Source organism: Neolamprologus multifasciatus, chromosome 8, assembly GCF_963576455.1.
Source record: "Neolamprologus multifasciatus chromosome 8, fNeoMul1.2, whole genome shotgun sequence".
NCBI lineage: Eukaryota > Metazoa > Chordata > Actinopteri > Cichliformes > Cichlidae > Neolamprologus > Neolamprologus multifasciatus.
Genome location: NC_140446.1, coordinates 23,583,198 through 23,603,563, shown reverse-complemented (window position 1 = coordinate 23,603,563; position 20,366 = coordinate 23,583,198). Strand labels below are relative to the sequence as shown.

Genomic DNA, 20,366 nt, shown 5'->3' with positions numbered 1-20,366 from the left:
GATGGAGTGAGATGTAAGTAGTGGAGAAGATGGCTGGAGGGATTACATGCAGTAGGAGGAGAGGAGGTGCTGGGGAAGTAAATAGCTTACGCTAATTCTTAAAAGAGAAGGTTGTTCAAGCTGTGAAAATGAGTTAGAATTGCCCTCGCAGGTGTAATGAGTTTTTCTTTCTGTCTCGAGCTTTATAATGCACACCCTCCGGTAACACCTGAGGTGATATTGTGCTCCACAGCCGACAATGCAGTTGGAAGTAATTAGAATTCACGCGCGCAATTATGTTGTCAGATATAATGCTAATACCGTGGTAAATGAAAGAGATCAGCACTTTGCTCACGTAACAGCAGGGGGCATTTTATTTTAAGTTTCTCATCCAGCAAAATCCAGAGAGTTTTTTGGGGCATTAAAATACCAGAAAAATCACTTTTTAGTTAGATAGTTGGAAAAATGCATACCTCCATCTTCACTGAACACCACAAGTTCACATGTCTTGTAATACAGTTAGGTTCAATTTGTTGGGAGATATGAGATGTCTAATTTATGGTGTGTTCTCCTATGTAATTATGGTGCAAAATTTCCCACATGCATCTAAGTTGACCTTTTGTGAGTAAAATCTAATTAGATTTTGCAAAGTTCTAGAAAACATGCATGGCTAAAGCAATGCTCATTTTCTGTACAGCCATCTGTAATCTGTAGTCTACCTTGACATTTAGAAGAGGATATATTAAAAAAACAAACAACAGCTGCGTGTCGGTGAAACCTCGTCATCATTGCCATCAAATAGATGCAAGACTATATAAGTTTTCAAGATTTAATGTCGCATAGAAGCCAATTCTGCTCCAATCACATAGGCAACGATGATAAAATACACCATTTTCGTATGTAAACAATGCTGACATCAGCATAAATGATCTATAAAAAGTGTAAGTCAGCATGTTTTATAAAAACTTCATAAAAACCTCTGAATTGTAGTGTAAACCTTGCCCTTCAGAGGGAGTTCTGAGCGTCATGTTTAGGCTGTGTGCAGGCAGAAATGGTAAAATGGAGGACCCAAAGTATAGACTCCAGAGACAAAACGTGAACTCAAAAAACAGCTTTAATGCTAAACTCAAAGTAACAACTTCCGAAATACAAAGAATTAACTTAGGCAGTCAGGCAGACAGAACACACAGCATGAATGAGGGTAGATCGCAACACTGACACAGAGAAACACAAGGCTTAAATACACAGAGGGAGCAATCGGGGAATGGGAAACAGGAGGGAAACACAGCTGGGACAAATCAGGGCTAAAGCGACCAAGGAAGCAAAACCTGATACAATAACATGAGACACAGACTTTAAAAGTAAAACAGGAAATATAACACAGAGACGCAGACTTGACACAGGGATACAGCAGACAGGGGAGACCGCAACTATGGATCACAGACAGAAAACCAGAACACTAAAACTCAAACAAAACCCACACAGAGAACCTAAACTAAGAATAATCCTATAACCCATAAGACAAAGCTAGAATATAATGAAATAAACAAAATCAAAGAACCAAAAACACAACACGGGGCTGACGACCCAGGCACCCACTGAGTGCTCTTGTTAATCATGAAATACCTCATCACTGTGAGCCACAGCTAATATGAACATGCTCAGTGATCACTCCAAGCAGCACTAATAGTGATTACAGTGTCTGTATTGATTATTGTGGTGAATCAATAACTTTGTGAAAGCAGACAAAAATTGGCACCACCGCCAGTAAACTGTCCCGATCACCTCTTTTTCACCCGCACTGTGGCAGCAAAAACAAGGCCTGCATCATGCTGAGTTCTCAAAGTGTGAGTTAGATCAGTGGTTCCCAAACTTTTTTTGCTGGGCCCCCCTTCTTTGAAAACGCAGCTGTTTCGTCCACACATAAACGGCGTTTCGAATCACCGAAAACTGAGATTTTTTAAACTCCTTTTTTGCGTTTACATGTGGACGAGGAATACAGAGTTTGTCACACAACGTCAAAGGCATGTGCCTTTTTCACGTCACGCTGTGCACCACGTTATTGTTTACATGAGATGAATTGCAGAATGGCAGATAGAGACAAAATACTGTTAATCTGACTATCTGCAGGTTTTACACGCTTGCATACACACACGCAGTTACTGTCGCTCCATTTACAAAGGCAGAGGCATCACAGTGTGATTATTTTATGTGTAGTTTTTTTTTCTGTGTAATAATATTCATTATTGCTATGGGTTTAAAAACATAAACAACTGTGGGATACTGTTTGTCAGTGATTTAAACAGCCCAGCGGTGCTCCTGACAAAGGGAAAACCAATTCTGCAGGGGAGACCTACCTCGGCACTTGTGCAGGTGAAGCCAAAGGGAATATATGCTTCATCATATTTTCTAGTCTTTGGCTTAGAATGAAGTTGGTTTGGAAACATATTCAGCGATGCTTCATCTCCTGCTTTGTGTTTCTGTGGGCGCCCCGTGCTAGCAGTGTCCAAGCGTTTTGTTTTTTTCCCCCCCTTTTTATTCCGCGCCCCCCCTGCAATGGCTCTGCGCCCCCCCCGTAGGGGGCGGGCCCCACACTTTGGGAAGATCTGAGTTAGATCATGAAAGTGTCAATGAACTGGCGCCACAGTGGTGGGAAAGATGTGTAAGAAAAATGCTTTCTGGATGTTGTGAACTGTTTGTTGCCACCAAACACGCTAAATAATCTGATCACTTGTAATTTTGTGACATGAAGTTCGATCCAATTTCAAATGTGACGTTTTTATTTTCTCTCCTCAGCTCTGCTGCTTCTGTACGACGTCACCAACAAAGCATCCTTCGATAACATCAGGGTAAGATCAGACTCACCTGTTTGTCAGTTGCACCTCATTTCTATTCAGTTTCTGAAAGAATGTTGTTTCATTTATGCTACGCAAAGTGGTCTGTGTATTATCTCGTTCACAAGCAAGGATGATATGGGCAATGTCTCTCGCCCTATTGTACCTGGGATAGGCTCCAGCTTGGAGAAATGGAGATGTTAGAGCTACGTTATTAACAATGTGGGTCACATATAGCCCCCTTTGAGCTCAAGTGGGCCCGACCAGTGAAACTCCCCTTTATGTTAGTGTAACAAAGTTTAACTACACATTTAATGAGAGCTGTCTGGATAAAAGAAAAAGACGTATAGTTTCAGCAGTAGGTCTCAGTTTTTTCTACACGATAAAGTAATGCTGCTGGAAGAAGTCTGTCAGCATAATTAATATCTGGCTTAAATTGTAAGAAATAAATGTGTAAAATTAAAGAAATAATTCTGTTAGCTCGTTGCCCAGACTCCCAAAAATAGAAAGTTTTTGGTAATTCATGAAAAATGTCCTCATTTTTTTGCAGGAAAGGTTGTTTCTTTTTTCTTTTTTCATTTCTTTTTTTATTTCTATGTATATTTCTCGATATTTCTACAGTAAGTGCAAAAATGCAAAGATTTCTGTTTAATTGCTTATTTATTAATTAGTAAAATTGGTGTGATTGACTGTGGGCAATGTCTAAAACATTAAGAAAGGTTGTAAAACACAGTTAAAGGTCCAAAAATTGATGCCTTCTTTCACATTTTTCAAAGCATCAAGTGGGCCGGACTGGACTCTTTGGTTGTCCTAATTCTGCCCCCCATTCCTTATATTTGGCACCCCTGTGTTACATTTAGGTTGGTCTAGCACTCAGATGTATGTGTAAGCATGTGTGAATTCCACAGGATGCTTAGCTGGATTATCTCTGCCTTGCAAACGTAAGCTCCTCCTGAGGTAGGGACATCTGCTCATTTTTAATGACATGCTGCCTTCGTGACCAGCCGGCGGGTACGAGACATGATAAATAGCTTTATTATATGTTACTGAGACTTAGGAGGTCGTTTCATTATTCATTGACTTTCCTCCCACGTACTGGCAGTCGGCTGTATCTCTGAACATCAGCTCCTGTCTACTTCTAAATTGTTTCTTTTCATGTAAACAAAGCAGAAAAGCACAAAGATATCATTTGTGTCTGATAAAAAAAATTGCATTTGATTACATGCAATTTCAAAGCCATCTTCAAAGTTACGCCATAAAATCTCCTATACTTGCTTATGCTGAGACCGGGGATCAGATGAAGGCGACGGTGATGATGATAGGAGAGCTGAGGATGACCAATGTCCCCTACCAATGAAGGGAGGGGACAAAGTTGAAGAGCATCGGGGTGCAGATTACAAAACTTTTATCTCTCCCTTTGAAGTGGCAGCCTTTCTGTCACCCAAACTCAGTTCCCACTGTGATTTTCCAGCCATTTCTTGCCCCACTTGGTGCCACTCCCCACCGTGCCTTGTAGGTGCATGATTTTCCTTTGATTAACACGGGGCAGAGTTAAAAGCAGGAGATGGCCATTTAAAAAAGCGAGTGTCTTTCACATCAGGCAGAGGAATGGTTCCACAGCCATCTGGCAGGTCTGATCCACTTACACCTGATGTGTGTGTGTGTGGGGCTACCGGTGTGACCTCAGCATGCACTTGCACTCATACAGGTGTGTGTCTGTGTAGGTGTGCAAATGGCTTCATTAGCAGCGGAAGAAATAGGAGTCCCTAGAGAGAAAAAGACACAGAGTTTAGCTTCTGTCCAAACAGCCGCTTACCATCATTATGCCTGCATTTAAATATCTCTCGGTTGGGGATATGAAACCTTGGACACTAACAACAAATGCCCAAACCAACCATGGATAACCCTAACTTTCAGGGTCCCCTGTCTTGTCTGTCACATTCACTTTTAGCCAGCTGGCTGTTACTGGTCTCAGCCATCAGCTTCAATTTGCTGCATCAGGTTTTCAAGCTAAATTTTGGGGCTACATCACCCTGATGTCACCCTGACATGTACTGTTAGGAAAGCGGTCAGCCTGTTCTTTTGTGGTTTATCAGCCTTACTCTGGAATCATTTGATGATTAGATTACAGTAACAAGTGGGAGCTGTAAATGCAGCAGAAAAATTGGTTTGGAAGTAATGTTCCTGTGTTGTCAGTAATAGATGAATTGACTCCAAATTATACCAGTAAATTCTAAAGGAAAATGTCAGGACATCTCTGGTACAAGAGATGTCGTGACATCTAGGCCCCATCGTACCATTTATCTGTGAAGTGAATCTCAAGAGGAAGTGGGTGTTGTATCTATGCAAAGTTCACAAGATGCTTTGTTGAAGAAGAACAAAGGTTTGGACTGTCAAATGTCAAAATGTCAAAGACCAATCCAACAGAAATCTTGTCAATTGTCCATGAACGATGCAGAATTTAATGTTCTGAGCACTAGATTAGCATAAGAATCACAGGCTATACAGGCCTGAGTTAGCATAAAAATGTTCAATGTTACAGTTCATGACAGTAAAAAGACAAAAAGACGCGTATGGCTTTTTAAAAAAGGTTCCCGGGGGAAAGGCTCTTCTCTCTGAAAAGAAGATGACATCATGGGTTAGACTTGCAAAGATGCATCTGAACAAACCACAAGACTTCTTGAACAATGTCGTTTAAGAAGATGAGACCAAAGTGATGTTTGATCATAATGCGTACATGTTTGCTGTAAACCAATCACAGCATATCGATACAAACACCTCATATCAACTATCAAGCACGGCGGTGGAGGGATGATGATTTGGGCTTTTTTTGCAACCACAGCACCTGCCTCGGTACATTGCTGTCATTAAGTTAACCATGTATGTTTTACTTATTGTACGCAACAACACAATCTACAGCAAATCTACAACAAAAGGGCTTAAAAAGAAAAGATTAAAGATGTTTCAATTGCCTGGCCAAAGATCTTACATCGATTGAAATACTGTGGTTGAAACCTTCAGAGAGCTGCTCATAAACAAATAACCCCAAACATCAGTGAACCAAAGTTATGCTGTAAAGAAGAGTGCACCAAAATCTCTCCCAAACGATGTGCAAAGCTGATAAAGTTTTAAAGAAAGTATCACTCCAAGTTGTTGCTGCTAAAGGTTTTTCTTGTTTGTTTAGTGTCTCACAGGTCTGCACATCCAGTGAGGAATTTAAGGGGCTCACAGAATTTGGTGAAGGGAGCTAGTGGATGTTTTTTTGTCTTTAGTGGTCTCTGTGTTAATTTTTATTGTGGATATTTTTTCATCATGCCGTATATGTTTTCTTTTAAAATGCAAGTTTATATGAGTGATACCCTGGTCAGGTCTCTCTTGTATAATCTATATATATATATATATATACAGTGGGGCAAAAAAGTATTTAGTCAGCCACCGATTGTGCAAGTTCCCCCACTTAAAATGATGACAGAGGTCAGTAATTTGCACCAGAGGTACACTTCAACTGTGAGAGACAGAATGTGAAAAAAAAATCCATGAATTCACATGGTAGGATTTGTAAAGAATTTATTCGTAAATCAGGGTGGAAAATAAGTATTTGGTCAATAACAAAAATACAACTCAATACTTTGTAACATAACCTTTGTTGGCAATAACAGAGGTCAAACGTTTACTATAGGTCTTTACCAGGTTTGCACACACAGTAGCTGGTATTTTGGCCCATTCCTCCATGCAGATCTTCTCAAGAGCAGTGATGTTTTGGGGCTGTCGCCGAGCAAAACGGACTTTCAACTCCCGCCACAGATTTTCTATGGGGTTGAGGTCTGGAGACTGGCTAGGCCACTCCAGGACTTTCAAATGCTTCTTACGGAGCCACTCCTTTGTTGCCCGGGCGGTGTGTTTTGGATCATTGTCATGTTGGAAGACCCAGCCTCGTTTCATCTTCAAAGTTCTCACTGATGGAAGGAGGTTTTGGCTCAAAATCTCACGATACTTGGCCCCTTTCATTCTGTCCTTAACACGGATCAGTCGTCCTGACCCCTTGGCAGAAAAACAGCCCCATAGCATGATGTTTCCACCCCCATGCTTCACAGTAGGTATGGTGTTCTTGGGATGCAACTCAGTATTCTTCTTCCTCCAAACACGACGAGTTGAGTTTATACCAAAAAGTTCTACTTTGGTTTCATCTGACCACATGACATTCTCCCAATCCTCTGCTGTATCATCCATGTGCTCTCTGGCAAACTTCAGACGGGCCTGGACATGCACTGGCTTCAGCAGCGGAACACGTCTGGCACTGCGGGATTTGATTCCCTGCCGTTGTAGTGTGTTACTGATGGTGACCTTTGTTACTTTGGTCCCAGCTCTCTGCAGGTCATTCACCAGGTCCCCCCGTGTGGTTCTGGGATCTTTGCTCACCGTTCTCATGATCATTTTGACCCCACGGGATGAGATCTTGCGTGGAGCCCCAGATCGAGGGAGATTATCAGTGGTCTTGTATGTCTTCCATTTTCTGATGATTGCTCCCACAGTTGATTTTTTCACACCAAGCTGCTTGCCTATTGTAGATTCACTCTTCCCAGTCTGGTGCAGGTCTACAATTCTTTTCCTGGTGTCCTTCGAAAGCTCTTTGGTCTTGGCCATGGCGGAGTTTGGAGTCTGACTGGTTGAGGCTGTGGACAGGTGTCTTTTATACAGATGATGAGGTCAAACAGGTGCCATTCATACAGGTAACGAGTGGGGGACAGAAAAGCTTCTTACAGAAGACGTTACAGGTCTGTGAGAGCCAGGGATTTTCCTTGTTTGAGGTGACCAAATACTTATTTTCCACCCTGATTTACGAATAAATTCTTTACAAATCCTACCATGTGAATTCATGGATTTTTTTTTCACATTCTGTCTCTCACAGTTGAAGTGTACCTCTGGTGCAAATTACTGACCTCTGTCATCATTTTAAGTGGGGGAACTTGCACAATCGGTGGCTGACTAAATACTTTTTTGCCCCACTGTATATATATATATATATATATATATATATATATATATATATATATATATTTATCTCAGTGAGACTTTATGGTAAATAAAGGGGGGGAAGGCTCAATATGAAAATCATAATGAATACCCAAGGCACTAGCCCTTTCTTTTCTTTCTACTTGAGTGCCACGAGTTTACTGTCAGTCAGAGAGCAGAGTGCAGCATACACACAAAACATTGCTCCAACAGCCTGCAGGCTTGTTCATGTGAAGGGCAGATCCTTGCACCACACCACACATACACAGCATGATTGTTAAATTCACTAAACATTCACATTAGCCATTAGGAGAGAGGAGCCTAGTTGCTTTGCTGTAGTCCATGTTTTTTTGTGATCCTTCAGACTATTCGTCACTCTGTTAGGAGTCTGGAGATGGTTTCCTTCATGTGTTCACAGTCGACTGTCGGTCGGTACAGCTCAAACCTGATAAACATCCACAATTGTATCTCTTTCTTTTTTTTCTCTTTGGAGTCCTCAGAAATTTAATTTGTTCCTGTCATGATTAATTTGCCCCAGCATGTGTTTGTGAACATTATCCTCACTTAGATCCTTGTCCTTCAAATTAAAGCCAGATTGTCATCGAGGTAAACATCTAGCTGTAATTTTACACTTAAACCAATGGAGTTAAATTCATTTAATCTGTAATATTGCATTGTTTTCCTTATATCTTTTTGTCAGTATTATGCATTTTATTTAATAGATTTCTCTCTTTTAACGTTTAGAACTTGAAAATCTGTTGAGTTGTTTGGTTTTACAGTATTCTGCAAAATTCTTGAGCTATATATGGCGAAAATAGAGTTTATACAATTCTAATGCATTTGAAAGAAAATATTTGGAATGATCGCCTTTATTCTTCTGGACTCTCTTAGGCAAACATTCTTGTAATTTCTCGAAGCAGTCTTCAGGAATAGTTCTCCAGTCTGCTTGATTGAGATTCAAAGCTTTTGTTTGGATGTTTGCTGACTTTTGTTCTGTTCCTCTTCCAGCCTGTTACAAAGTATTGATGTTAGAGTGAATTGTTAAATGTTGTCGTTTCTATGCTTGCCAACTCCGATGTAAGAAATTCCACTGTCCTTCCCCCCAGATTCTCGAGGTTCTAGGTGGGGGGCTGTAGTCTTTTATCACAGACACATCCTTGTGCTTTTTGATGTAAGCTTCCTGCGTTTACGACCGTTTGGTCAGCAGGAGGTAACACACACACACACACACACATTCTTACAGGAGTTCACACATATACATACAATACCTTGTCTTAGAACCATGTGGGTGTTCTGATATTTTTTGTGTGAACTGTCTCTCAATAAAAGGCCGCAAGACGAGGTCGTCGTCGAGGTCATTTTCGTGGTGGACACAGGCCTCCCTTGCGCAAGTGATTGATCGATCGACTGTCTTGTTTTCTTCATGATGAATAAGTCTCTAGAACTAGCGGGGCTTGTGGAAACACAGACCCAACAATTGAAGTCTAGGCTCTGAGGAGGTCAGTGTTGGAAAGGTTATTTTTAAAATGTATTCCACTACAGATTACAGAATACATGGTGCTAAATGTATTTTGTAACGGATTCCGTTAAGCTACTCAATGAGAGTAACGTATTCTGAATACTTTGGATTACTTAATATATTGTCATGTTTTTTACAACTACATGAATGTACTATTGCTGTGATTTATTACTGTTACTGAAGGCTTTGGCCTTGGCGAACAGTAGATGGATGAACTGAAAATTACATCTCTCAGGTCCTGTGTGTGGTCTTTACTCAATTTGTTTGCTATTTCTGAAGGGTTTGCTAAGTTGTCTGCTATATATAGATACAACACTGAGTCATACCTTGAATTAGATACCTTTCTTATGCTTGAACAGTCCATAGTTTAGTTTTAAGAGACTTAACAGACAAAAATCCTCTGAAGTGATCAAGTATAAGGACAAGACTGAAAATGAGAGGAAAAAACTGCCAACACTCTCCATAGAAAAACTTAAAAAGACATCCAGAAAGTCTGAAGAACTATTCCTCAAGACCACTTCAAAAATGACAAGAAGCTCTAGCTACTTGGAAGTAAAGTATAATGTAAAGAAATGAGGCGGGCTTTTGCACAGTACTGTATGTAATCTAAAGGGGTTCTCAGATGTTTTCTGTGTCTGTACCAGAGCAGACACAAATAATGTTTCTCACAGCAAAATCACATATTATAGCTAACTATGACATTATCCTCTCAGAAGCTACAAGAAGGTACGTAATTTATTTTTAATGAGAGAAAAGTGACGTTATTTGTGTGCCTCGTTATCACAGAGTCAGCAGCAGGTACATTAGAAAGTCTGTTTTGTTATCAGTTTGAGCTGTGGTCTTCAGAAAGGCCCACAGCTACATGAAATGCTCGTGGGTCTTGTTTCACTTCCCAGTTGTGCAGAGAGCCACGGGAGCAACTCAGATCGGCCTGCCGGGTATTCATGTAGCTATCAAAGCCAGAGAAACAGGAAGAGCCACCAGAAAACTTTAAAAATTAGAACTGGAGATTGAACTGTAAGAGGAGAAATACAAACAGTATTAAGCTATACGCTGAAGCATCAGGCATGACTGGCCTGATTTGTTGAATTATTTCTTGCTTAATTTAACTTTATGAAGCCGTAGCACTGTTATTGTTTCACATCAGAAGATAAATCCTCATCATCCTGACATGATTTTACTCCAGATTATACAGAGCAATTTGTCATGTGCGGTGTTACTTGTATATCGCATCCAGCCTCCTCTAAAAGTGTTTGAGTGTTTTTGTAGTTATCAGCATCAGTTCAAAAAGACAAAAACAAAAAAACAGCTTTAATGCTTCAGAGCAGATGCAGACACAGTAGGATGCTAGTGGACAGTTGGAGTGTGTGTATATGTGTGTGTGTGTGTGTCACGAATATACTGCGAGCCCTAATCCCTTCAGAGAGAGCACACCTGCTCAGCACAGTGAGCCACGACAATCTGAGAAACAGGCACCCACGCAAAGGTAATTTGGGTTCATTAGTGTTCATTAGCTCTAATTACAACAATCGAGGTGCAGACACCCACACTCCCTTGTTTTTATTTGTACTATGTATTGTATAAGGTTCATGGGGCACTGTATGCTTCACTCTTACCTGCAGGATTTGTAGTATTTGGCTGTTGTGGGAGTTGTGACATCATTAGCAAGCAATATCAGCTAATAGTAGCTACCCTGGTAAGCAAGGTGCAAGTTCTCCTAAACAGTGCACATCTGTTTGTGTAAATAAGAGCAATTTTTACTTGTCACATTTGCATTTCAGTGAGGAGCAATATAGCGAAAAGAGGATTTATTTCTATTTGCAGTCATTTGTATTTTCCACACCTTTCACATGTGTGTGGAACACCTGCTTGCCATTACACTGTTTAAGGAGATAAGTTGTAAAGTGGCTTGTAGCAGCTGGACTATCAACTGATGTAGGCTGTTATTACCTTCATCTGCTATCAGCTGATATGATGGGATTGCTAACCAAGCTTGATTCACACAACTCAAGTTACGTGTGGTCCCTCCACGACCACCACTACCCCATATTTGTCATAAATAAGAACACTATGTAGTTAAAAATGAGAAATGTTTTTGTAACAGGCTGTAGACTTATGTATTTCTACTCTAAAGTTGGCCTTTTTTAATGAGGGACTCTATCGGGATAGGCCAGACCAAATCGTCAAGATGCTATTCAACTGCCATAGTGACACGTTAAAGCACGTAAGTTATTATAACTGCAGTCTATGCAACAGTGTGTACAGATATAGAACTTAATAACGTTCCAATTAACACTGTTTGTATGCATTTTGAGAATTTTACATTTAGTTGTCTAAAAATGTAGTTGCAGTGAACGGTGATTTTTTTTTATACTAGCAGTACTACTGTTAGTGAAGCAAAAGAGTTTTCCATGGGTTCTTCAAACAAGCCGTCTAAAGCTACATATTTAATAACTGGTTAAAACCGCTTATTGTTGGGATGGAATTACAAGTGAGACGAGAAGTTTGAAGATCATCTATTCAAGCTTTAACTGAGATAAATGTAGTCATGTGCCGCACGCTGCTCTGCAAAGCTACTTCACAGCCCTGTATGTCACCCATGGTGTGAATCTATTAGCAGCAGTGCTTCAGAGTGGAGAGCAACTTTAAGATAAGCACTGGAGACACAGTCCCCAGTGCTGTCCATCTATCATTCTCTCTCCTTTTGAGACTCTTTTCAATCTGTAATCGCAACTACAACTGTTGTTATTGCTGTTTGACCGGTCTCTTTTTCCTCTATTCTGCCATTTTTATGTCTCTGTTTTACTGCCAGTACAATGTGCCTGCTGTAGAGAATTTAAAACCCGCAATTTAGATATCTAAATTTAGATTTAGATAAGCTAATGCTAGCTAGCTTGGATGCCAAGGTGCATCCCCAGACTGTCCAGCCCACAGATGCATGAGGTGAAGAGATTCTCACATCAGATTAGTAGTGATGACTGCGCCTTTGCTTTGTTAGCATGTTGCACTGTGGCCCCAAAGCAAGAAGGTTCCGGCCTTCTGATTGGCCCTCATCGGCTGTGGTTTCTATGTGGGATTTGCACATTCTCCCAGAGCACTTCACAGAGACAGCTTTTACATTTCAATCCAATTCGGTTCCATTTTATTCATATCACAAGACAAGGTAATGACCGTACAATATTAGAGAGAAAACCCTGTGAGCAGAAGATCATCAGCAAACACTTGGCAACAGTGGGGAGGAAAAAACTCCCATTTAACAGGAAGAACTCGAGTGTTGTTCCCGTGCTGTGCTGAATTCTGAATCCCGACTGAAACTCTTCAAATTAATAATTCTTCCGCAAACGATCAATCAGCTGTTTTACAACTACTCTGCTCTTCAGTGATTGGTCTATAATTAGCTAACACAGCTGTGTCAAGTGATAGCTTTTAAAGTAATGGTTTAATTGCTGCCACCTTAAAATCCCATGGTATGTAGCCTGTTAATAGAGATTACTCCAGCTTCCTCCCAAAGCCATTTGTGTCAGGTTATTTGGTAATTCTTAAAGGGCTGTAGGTGTAGATTAGAGAGGGTGTAGTTTTTCCTTTGTGATCAACCGATGACCTGAACTTATGTTCAAATTGTTGTGTCCCTACTGCAATCTACACAATGGGTAACCATAAGCCGAATGATCAAGGACATGTTGATGATCATGTGTTTTGGTGGTTGTCATGCCAACAGGTGCATAACTGCTCTTAAGATATTTTCTTTTCCACCACCATTGCAAATATATTTGCCTGGACCTTGATTATGTCTCTTTGTACCCATCTTAGGCGCATTATTATAGTGCAGACGCTGTTTGTGTGGTGATTTTTATTATAAAACTCAAACGTCTCTTGAATAATCAAAAAGGAATGACCAGAATCGTAGAAGGACAGGAGTACTGTTTGGAGTAGCCAGATAAAAGCTTTTCAGGCTGCATTTTTCATACTAGCTCCATTACTACATGTCCTGTAAATATAGTTGTAATTTTTCCTTGAAGCCTTGAATGCTTTACAACCTCATATCGGGGCTATACAGCTGCTACTGCGGAACCATACACTCTGCTGGCTAAAGATTTACGCTGACATGCAAGTAGCACACTTGAGTGCATGCATACAAAGGCTGCAGCATGCAAGCACGCATGCACAAGCAAATTTTATTGGTATCGACCAACACGCTTGGACACAGAGGTCACAGAAAGAAAAATCTTTAAATCATTAAATCACTGAAGGCCTTTGTGTGGAGGGGAGGCTCTGTTGTTTAAAAGATTACCTCGACAGTAGACTAAAAATCGATGCGATGTACACTCAGTGTCAGCAGGCATGCTGCCAGCTAAACGTTTAGAGAGAAAGAAGAGGGCAAGACTATAGACAGCAGAAAAACTCTGTGCAAATAGAAGAAGTGGAGGTTTATTGCAGTCTTTTTGCATATGCCGTATGGTACAATCTTAATACAATATCTGTTAATTTACTAAATGCGTAATCATTCCGCCTATGTATGCTGGCCCTGAAGCGTCCTTTCTCAGTGTGATGACTCCAAAGAAGTTTAGTCTAAGTTCTCATCTTTTCCTTCATTTTTGTCACATATCAATATGCTGTTATTTTAGTCATTGCTAATATTAAACAACGCGTCAAAGTTTTAAATGACCTTGTTGTTTGTACAATCGTACAAATGTATTTGCAATTTATTCTAATTTATTTATTGTTTTATTCTTGGCTCTGTATGATCTCAGCACAAAATATCATACTTAATACCATCATCTCAGCTACAAAGTTCTGGCTGTGAGCACAGGAGCCACACCCACACACAGTACAAAACTTCTGTTTGCAAAGGACATCCAATCAGAGAAAAGTTAGCTTTTACCTTTGGCAGTAACTACAGCCCCGAGGCTTTTTGAGTGTGATGCTACACGCTAAGCACTCCTTTTTTGGGCAGTTTCTCCCATTCTTCTTTGCAGAATCTCTTAAGCTCCATCAGGTTGGATGGGGAGCGTCAATGAGCAAACATTTTCAGATCTCTCCACATATGTTCAGTCAGGCTCTTTGCCACTGAAGGACATTCATAGACTGGTCCTGGAGCCACTCCTTTGTTATCTTGGCAGTGTGTTCATGGTCGTTGTCCTGTTGGAAGATGAACTTTTTGCCTAATTCTGTGCTCCACAGTGCGTTGGAGTGGGCTGTCATCAATGATGTTTGTACTTTGCTGCATTCCTTTTTCCTTCATCCCTGTCTAGTCTCCTGGTTTCTGCTACCAATAAGTCTGTGAAGGTTCTCAGTCATCCAGGTCATCGTAGTCAAAGGAGCTTGCAAAGAAAAGCGTCTGGACTTCTTTAAGTTGCTTGAAGACGTTTTACCTCTCATCTGAGAAGCTTCTTCAGTTCTAAGGTCAAATGGTGGAGAGTCCCAGATTTAAACCTAGTGGGAGTGCGAATTCCTGAGGTCAGGTTTCACAATGAGCTCACCCGAAACCCTGGCTGATTGGGACCCACACCCAGTTTCACACCTTGGCTCAGGCGATTAGAGGATCATCAAGGGGTCCTTTTGTCCCTCTGTGGGGGGACACTCCCACTAGGTTTAAATCTGGGACTCCCCACCATTTGACCTCAGAACTGAAGAAGCTTCTCGGATGAGATGTGAAACGTCTTCAAGCAACTTAAAGAAGTCCAGACGCTTTTCTTTGCAAGCTCCTTTGACTGCTACCAATAACATCTCTCCACAGAGCAATGCTGGAACTCTGTCAGAGTGATCTTCAGGTTCTTGCTCACCTCCCTGACTACGGCCCTTCCACCCAGACACCAACAGGAAGTGTCCTGAAGGTGCCAAACTTATTTAATGATGATGGAGGCCACTGTGCTCGTTGGACCTTCAGTGCTGCAGATTTTTTTTTTTTTTTGCACAATCCTGTCTTGGAAGTCTGTAGACAATCCCATTGACTTCATGGCTTGTTTTGTGCTCTAACATTTTTATAAATTTGGAAGAACTTTTTTTCCCTTTGTCAGTCACAGATGTTCTGTGCAGAATTTTAAGGTCAAAAATTAATGCAATTTGTTTTAAAATAAGGCTGTAACATGACAAAATGTGGAACAGCAGCTTTGTGAAGACTTTACAGAGGCACTGTTTTTATCTACCTCAGTCTGCAGAAACCTCACATTAGTTTCAGATCTTTATACAGAGGGCAGATTGTTTTTAGTCTGGAGTTACCTTGTAGCAAATAATCGGTTCATTACCAGTTTGGACATCTGCAATAAAAAAAAATACTTTGTAGGGATATTGTAGGGAATTTGTATGGAATCTGAAGCAATACTATGTGTTTATGAGTGTCGGTGTAAAAGAGAGTCTAGTAAATAAAATAAAAATACACCAGATAATTGTTTTCTTTTCCATCACAACCTCAACTTATAAAGGTTGATAATCTGTGCCAATTTGCCTAATTAAGATGCAAATCTGCCTCAAATGTCTCGAATGCTGCTGAAATAGAGAAAAAAATAATGTTGATTGGCAGACTGGGGTGGCAGTGCTTTGCTGTTCAAGGTCCTCTCCTTTGCCAAGTAGACATTAACAATGCAGGCACACTCCAGCACTCTGCCAGTTTACAGAACCAAATCAAATAAATGTTTGTCCCTCTCCCTTTCCTTCTCTCTCTTTGACACACAAGCAAATTTGTTGATTTCCTCCATCTCCCCTCTCGAGCGTCGATACGTTCTCTTCTCTGTTTCTCCTCTGTTTATTTGCTCGCTCCCTTCTGTCGAAGCTGCATCTTCCTCAAACCAAGTTATCTTTTCGCACTCTTCTCCCACGATAGCAGTGGCATTTCTTTTCTTCTCTTTTCTGTCTTTGGCTGAAAACATTCCCGCCGTCAGCACAGTTTATCAGACAGCAGTTAGAAAACAGCTTGAAATAGGCTTGAAATGTGTCCTATAAATATGTAAGAGACAAGAAATGGGCGATTAAGATGTGTCATCCTTGTGGTAGTTGCCCACTAATTGGTTACTCCGCTTTTCAGGGGAATTTGACAGAAACTTTAATGGCTCCATCTGTATTTGGCTCATTGCAGCGTGTGATGGAGCTGGAAGAGGAGCACACACATTCACACTAATGCCCCTGCATGTGCCGTTGCCTCGCAGCCATACACAGTGGTATTTACACAGACACATGCTGTATTAAAAAACACACACGCAGAATCTGTACAAACCCAACAACAATCCTGTTTGCATATGTAGAGCAACCCAACTGTGCAAAGGGTGTTTTCTGTTTATTAAGATTAAATACATTTTCAAGATGCAGCACCATGCTAACAAGACATACGATTAAATGAAATGTGAAGCAACACTCAGGAGGACCATTTGGCACCATAGCAGGTGGCAAAATATTCACACAACCAGTTTTCTGGCGGCCAACTTTAAATGACATGTTGTGCTTCAGAAGCTTGAATTTACAGCACAGTTTAAAGCAGCAGGTTCAGATGCTGCTGAGCAGGTGTACGGCTTTTTCCTGGCTTTGTGTGCTTTGTACATATCAAAGTGTTCATTAGGGTGGTCACAATACTAGAATTTAAACTCGATACCAATACCCAGAAAAATAAATACATTTCGACCCCATGCTGCAACACAACAGAAGCAATTGTGCAGACGTCATATCTTGAAAATGTAACTTAGTTATGAGTTAATCTTACACACTTTCTTTTTAAAGCTAAGTTTAGATGTTTTATTTGTTTTACAATTAAATAAATGTAATAACAGAACATGAGTGTAAAATGTATTTTAGGACCTACTAATAAACAAAGGATATGACAAATACCTGACATCAAAAATAATTTAGTTACTGTAGAAGAAAAGCATTCTGGTTAAAGATTAAGATAAAGCTCGGTGTTAGTTATGCTAAAATATATAAGATATAAAAAGCAATATCTTTCACTATGAAGGATTAAACCAGTCACTGCCTGCATTTTAAATCTGACCTGAGCAGCTGGAAACAACAAACACTTAAAAAAATATTGGTTTTTTTTTTTTTTGCCTGTCCCATTTGGTTCTTTAGCCGTCAGAATTGTTGTCTGAAGACCAACAAGGATACCCAATGGATTTATTTTGCCAAATGGATCATCATGGCATTGCCGTATTGGTCCATTTGATCGACCTTTGTTTTTATTATTTATTTTATTTTATTTTCAGTTGTTACAGACGGGACAGACATGAGTGAGGGATAGGAAAGGGAGAAAGAAAGAGGAAGGAAAAGAAAAACAGAAGGGATAAAAAAATATTGTAAAAGTTGAAAAGTTTATCATCTCTCTCATCTACCGTTCATACTGCTCTGCCTCAGTCTGCAGCTCTTTACAGCCTCAGCTTTGCTCTTTAGGCCTGACATTCATCCATCTGATTTTGCTGTTCTGCTTCCCTTTATGTTCTCCGATTAGTTCTCCACACTCTGGACTCTTTTCCCAGTTCTATTACGGTTCCCCTGCTGCTCTGCACAGCCAGCAACCCACGCAGTGCTCCATGTAGCAACGTGCTCTGCCACAGTTCAAAATTTGAATTGTGAGGCCGGTTGCTGGACTTCTGGGAGAGAAATGTTCCCCAGTTCTTCGTGATACTTGGTTCAATGATGTGCCACATGCTTTCATCTTGCTGTGGCTGCAGTATATGGTTCAGAATTGTCTTGTTCCCGTTTTTTTCCATCGTCGTCTGGATAGAAAAAAACCTATATATACTGTTCAGCACTGAATGTGTCTTTACGCATGTATAAACTGGTAATTCCATCCCAATACCAGGCTTTCAATTGACTGCCTATGACAACTTGTATGGCTCTGCTCCTCTTTAGTGAATACACTGCAATCCATGTTTCCTAAAATAAATTCAGGTTTTAATTTCTTTATCTAAATAACAGTTTTCTACTTTGCCTCAGTAATGTTATGGATTTATTGGCCTGTCAGGGTTAATTGCTCATTAACTGAAGGTGTCATAACTTCCAATTGTTCTGGGACTCTTTAACCCCAGTTTTCCTCCTACCCTGTGTCCATCACTGGATTTTCTGGGAGAAACTGCTCTCTCTGTATCCTTAGACAATTAGTACATAGAATAAACATTCCCATTAACAGCATTTAAGAAAGAGTGTATGCGTCTCTTCTTATGTTTTTTTTTTCAGGTGATCTTATTACTTAACACCTGTCCATCCTCATCATTTTCCATGAGCATGTTATTTTATTTTATTTGGACGGTTCTCCTGTGAATGCCCCGGCACTATTTTATATTCTACATCTTATTTCGTTAAAGTCAATAAAAAAACAATACATAAATAATTTGGAAACAGCATACTGGTTGTTTGCTTGCATACTGTTAATAGTAGGAGTTCGTTTTGAAAGGGTTTAAACCACCAAGTATAGCAACCAAGTACGGTTGCCAGGAGAACCGTCTTTCTCTTGGCAACCGTGTTTGTTCAGTCTTTTTCTAATTTTCTAGTTTTTCATTTTTCACTTTCATGAACTGTACATACTGATGCCTGTAACAGCTGTTTATAGTTACAGCAGGCTGTAAACAGGATTTTTTCTGCTGGAAAATCGGCATTTTTAATTTGGGGGATACACGGGAATATTGCCACTCCAGGGACTACACTTCAGTGTGGGTTTAATTTTTCAGCCCTGATGTTGCTTCTTTGTTTTGGCATACCTGTCCATCAAGTTGGGCAACTTTTACAGTAGATAATGTAGATTTCTGCCACCATAACATTGTATAAATGATATAAAATTGCATACATAAGTATGCCCACACATTTAATAGTAAAAAAAAATTATTGTGAAATGTTGTCACAATAAAATTGATTAGGGGCAATAAATTTGACTTGAATGATGTTTGAAGGAGAAATCTCTGATTTGGCAATGTGCATTATTGACAAGTACAGTGGGGCAAAAAAGTATTTAGTCAGCCACCTATTGTGCAAGTTCCCCCACTTAAAATGATGACAGAGGTCAGTAATTTGCACCAGAGGTACACTTCAACTGTGAGAGACAGAATGTGAAAAAAAAATCCATGAATTCACATGGTAGGATTTGTAAAGAATTTATTCGTAAATCAGGGTGGAAAATAAGTATTTGGTCAATAACAAAAATACAACTCAATACTTTGTAACATAACCTTTGTTGGCAATAACAGAGGTCAAACGTTTACTATAGGTCTTTACCAGGTTTGCACACACAGTAGCTGGTATTTTGGCCCATTCCTCCATGCAGATCTTCTCAAGAGCCAGTGATGTTTTGGGGCTGTCGCCGAGCAACACGGACTTTCAACTCCCGCCACAGATTTTCTATGGGGTTGAGGTCTGGAGACTGGCTAGGCCACTCCAGGACTTTCAAATGCTTCTTACGGAGCCACTCCTTTGTTGCCCGGGCGGTGTGTTATGGATCATTGTCATGTTGGAAGACCCAGCCTCGTTTCATCTTCAAAGTTCTCACTGATGGAAGGAGGTTTTGGCTCAAAATCTCACGATACTTGGCCCCATTCATTCTGTCCTTAACACGGATCAGTCGTCCTGTCCCCTTGGCAGAAAAACAGCCCCATAGCATGATGTTTCCACCCCCATGCTTCACAGTAGGTATGGTGTTCTTGGGATGCAACTCAGTATTCTTCTTCCTCCAAACACGACGAGTTGAGTTTATACCAAAAAGTTCTACTTTGGTTTCATCTGACCACATGACATTCTCCCAATCCTCTGCTGTATCATCCATGTGCTCTCTGGCAAACTTCAGACGGGCCTGGACATGCACTGGCTTCAGCAGCGGAACACGTCTGGCACTGCGGGATTTGATTCCCTGCCGTTGTAGTGTGTTACTGATGGTGACCTTTGTTACTTTGGTCCCAGCTCTCTGCAGGTCATTCACCAGGTCCCCCCGTGTGGTTCTGGGATCTTTGCTCACCGTTCTCATGATCATTTTGACCCCACGGGATGAGATCTTGCGTGGAGCCCCAGATCGAGGGAGATTATCAGTGGTCTTGTATGTCTTCCATTTTCTGATG

The 20,366-nt window shown here is 40.5% G+C and overlaps 1 protein-coding gene across 2 annotated transcripts in view; it reads left to right on the top strand.

The window, feature by feature from the left end:
* LOC146513139 (ras-related protein Rab-26-like) overlaps positions 1-20,366 on the top strand; it is a 132,037-nt gene that overhangs the window by 74,487 nt on the left and 37,184 nt on the right. For both annotated transcript variants that reach the window (XM_085171585.1, XM_085171584.1), the window contains exon 5: positions 2,776-2,828. In XM_085171585.1, coding sequence (XP_085027711.1) covers positions 2,776-2,828 — 53 coding nt within the window. The remainder of the gene's footprint in view (positions 1-2,775; positions 2,829-20,366) is intronic.